The 1,982-nt window shown below is 38.3% G+C and overlaps 1 protein-coding gene across 1 annotated transcript; it reads left to right on the top strand.

Annotated features, from left to right (window-relative positions):
- The first annotated feature begins 984 nt into the window (after window positions 1-984).
- LOC108362309 (uncharacterized) lies at window positions 985-1,632 on the top strand. The gene has a single exon (XM_017615250.1). It carries the CDS (start codon window positions 985-987, stop codon window positions 1,630-1,632), a length of 648 nt encoding a protein of 215 aa, XP_017470739.1.
- Window positions 1,633-1,982: the final 350 nt, after the last annotated feature.

Genomic DNA, 1,982 nt, shown 5'->3' with positions numbered 1-1,982 from the left:
ACTTTTCGTAGGCAACAGCCAGCAATATCAATGTGTTCTTTGCAAAAAATACGCATGCCACGAAGAGCTGAAAGAGCGATTTGCCAATCGAAGAGAAGAAGCTCATACTGAGAAGGCAGGTGTTTTCGATGTGCAAACAGAAATCATAATTCAAAATATTGTAAGGCGCAATGGGTAAAATGCGACATATGTAGCGGTAGACATATATCAGCAATGTGCGAGCGTCAAGCAAGTGACAAAGAGCGAAATGCAAAACAACCAAAAAGCGAACGCAACGAGTCTACAAGAGAAACAAATGCAGCGGGCGCAACAACACTAAATGTAATTGAATCAAAAGCGGCTGATGTTTTTCTCCAAACAGCAAAAGCAATAATTAGCGAAGTGAATAGCGGGCATAGCGTAATCTCTAGAATTATTATGGATAATGGGAGTCAGAGAACTTATATAAGCGAAAAATTATCGGAGGAGCTTAAGCTTCCCAACTGTGGCTTTGAGAACATTCAAATTATTGCATTTGGTAACAAAAAAGCAAAAAAAGCAACTCAGTTGAAAAGCGTAGAACTTTCATTACGAAGCCGTTATAATGATAAAGTGGAAAAAATAAAAGCGATAGTTGTACCTACTATCTGTGCTAATATTTTGCCAGTACCCAAATTTATAAATAAGCAGTTTAGAAACATCCAAATAGAGTTAGCAGATTGTGAAATAGGCAAGGAGAAATTAGTTGACGGCATTAATGTTTTGATTGGGCAAGACTATTACTGGAGGTTTAACTACGGAGAATTTGAACGACTACAAGACAATTTAGTTGCCATAAAAACATTCTTTGGGTGGACTATTCAAGGCAGTTCTGGTAACAAATGTAATACAGTGGCGTGCAATTTGGTAGTGATTGATTGATTTGATATTGAAAAGTTTTGGAGTTTAGAGTCGATTGGCATCCAGAGCTGTCCACAACGGCAAAGCAGTACTGTTGAAGAAACAATGGTTAATATTAGTAAGGTGAATAGTCGCTATGTAGTGTGTTTGCCGTGGAAAAATTTAAGCGAAAAATTGAATAGCAATATAGAAATTGCAGAGCGGAGATTGTACAGTTTGACGAATAAATTGTTTAAGGACAACAATAAACTTATTGAATATGATATAGCGATTAGAGAATTGGTGCAGAACGGCATAGAGGAACAAGTAAACGACGCAAAGGGCGAAAAAACGTACTATATGCCCTACAAACCAGTTTATCGCGACGATAAAGTCACTACAAAAACGCGAATAGTTTTTGACGCATCCTCTAGCGAGCCAGAGGGCTTATCCTTAAACGAACACTTGAATTCGGGCGACAATCTCGTAGCAGACTTGCTGAAAACTCTTTTAAGATTCCGTTTAAACAAGATAGCGATGACTGCAGACATTGAAAAGGCATTTCTTCAGATTGAGGTTGCGGCAAATGATCGAGACGCACTCCGATTTTTATGGTACGAGCGTACCCCTACGTCTAAATTTCGACGGCCAAAAATCGTCGAATACCGTATGACCAGGGTAACGTTTGGTGTGACGTCCAGTCCATTTTTGCTGGCTGCGACACTCCGCCATCATTTAAACACTTCTCAGCAAGAGTATGGAGAGTATGGATAGATTAAAACAATATTTTTATGTTGACGACTTGGTATTAAGCGAGAGAAGTTTAGAAGAAGCCAAATCAATGTATTTAAAATCAAAAGAGATTATGGCTAATGCAAAATTTAATCTTCGAAAATGGAAAACTAATGATCATGAGCTTAGCAAATTTTTTCAGGCGTATGACAACGAACAAGCGATTAGCCAAAAAGTACTTGGCATCAATTGGACTACAATAAGCGATGAGATAAGCGTTGATATTGAGAGCATTAGCGAGTATTTAGGGAAATTGAGACCAACAAAAAGAAATGTCATGAAAGCTATGGCAAAGATATATGACTCTTTGGGAATGCTACGCCCGTTTACTG

Source organism: Rhagoletis zephyria, unplaced genomic scaffold (assembly GCF_001687245.7).
Source record: "Rhagoletis zephyria isolate East Lansing unplaced genomic scaffold, Rhagoletis_zephyria_1.1 Rzeph_scaffold_00984, whole genome shotgun sequence".
Taxonomy (NCBI): Eukaryota; Metazoa; Arthropoda; class Insecta; order Diptera; family Tephritidae; genus Rhagoletis; species Rhagoletis zephyria.
Note: the sequence above shows the minus strand (reverse complement) of the source record. Positions and strands in the feature narration are given on the sequence as shown.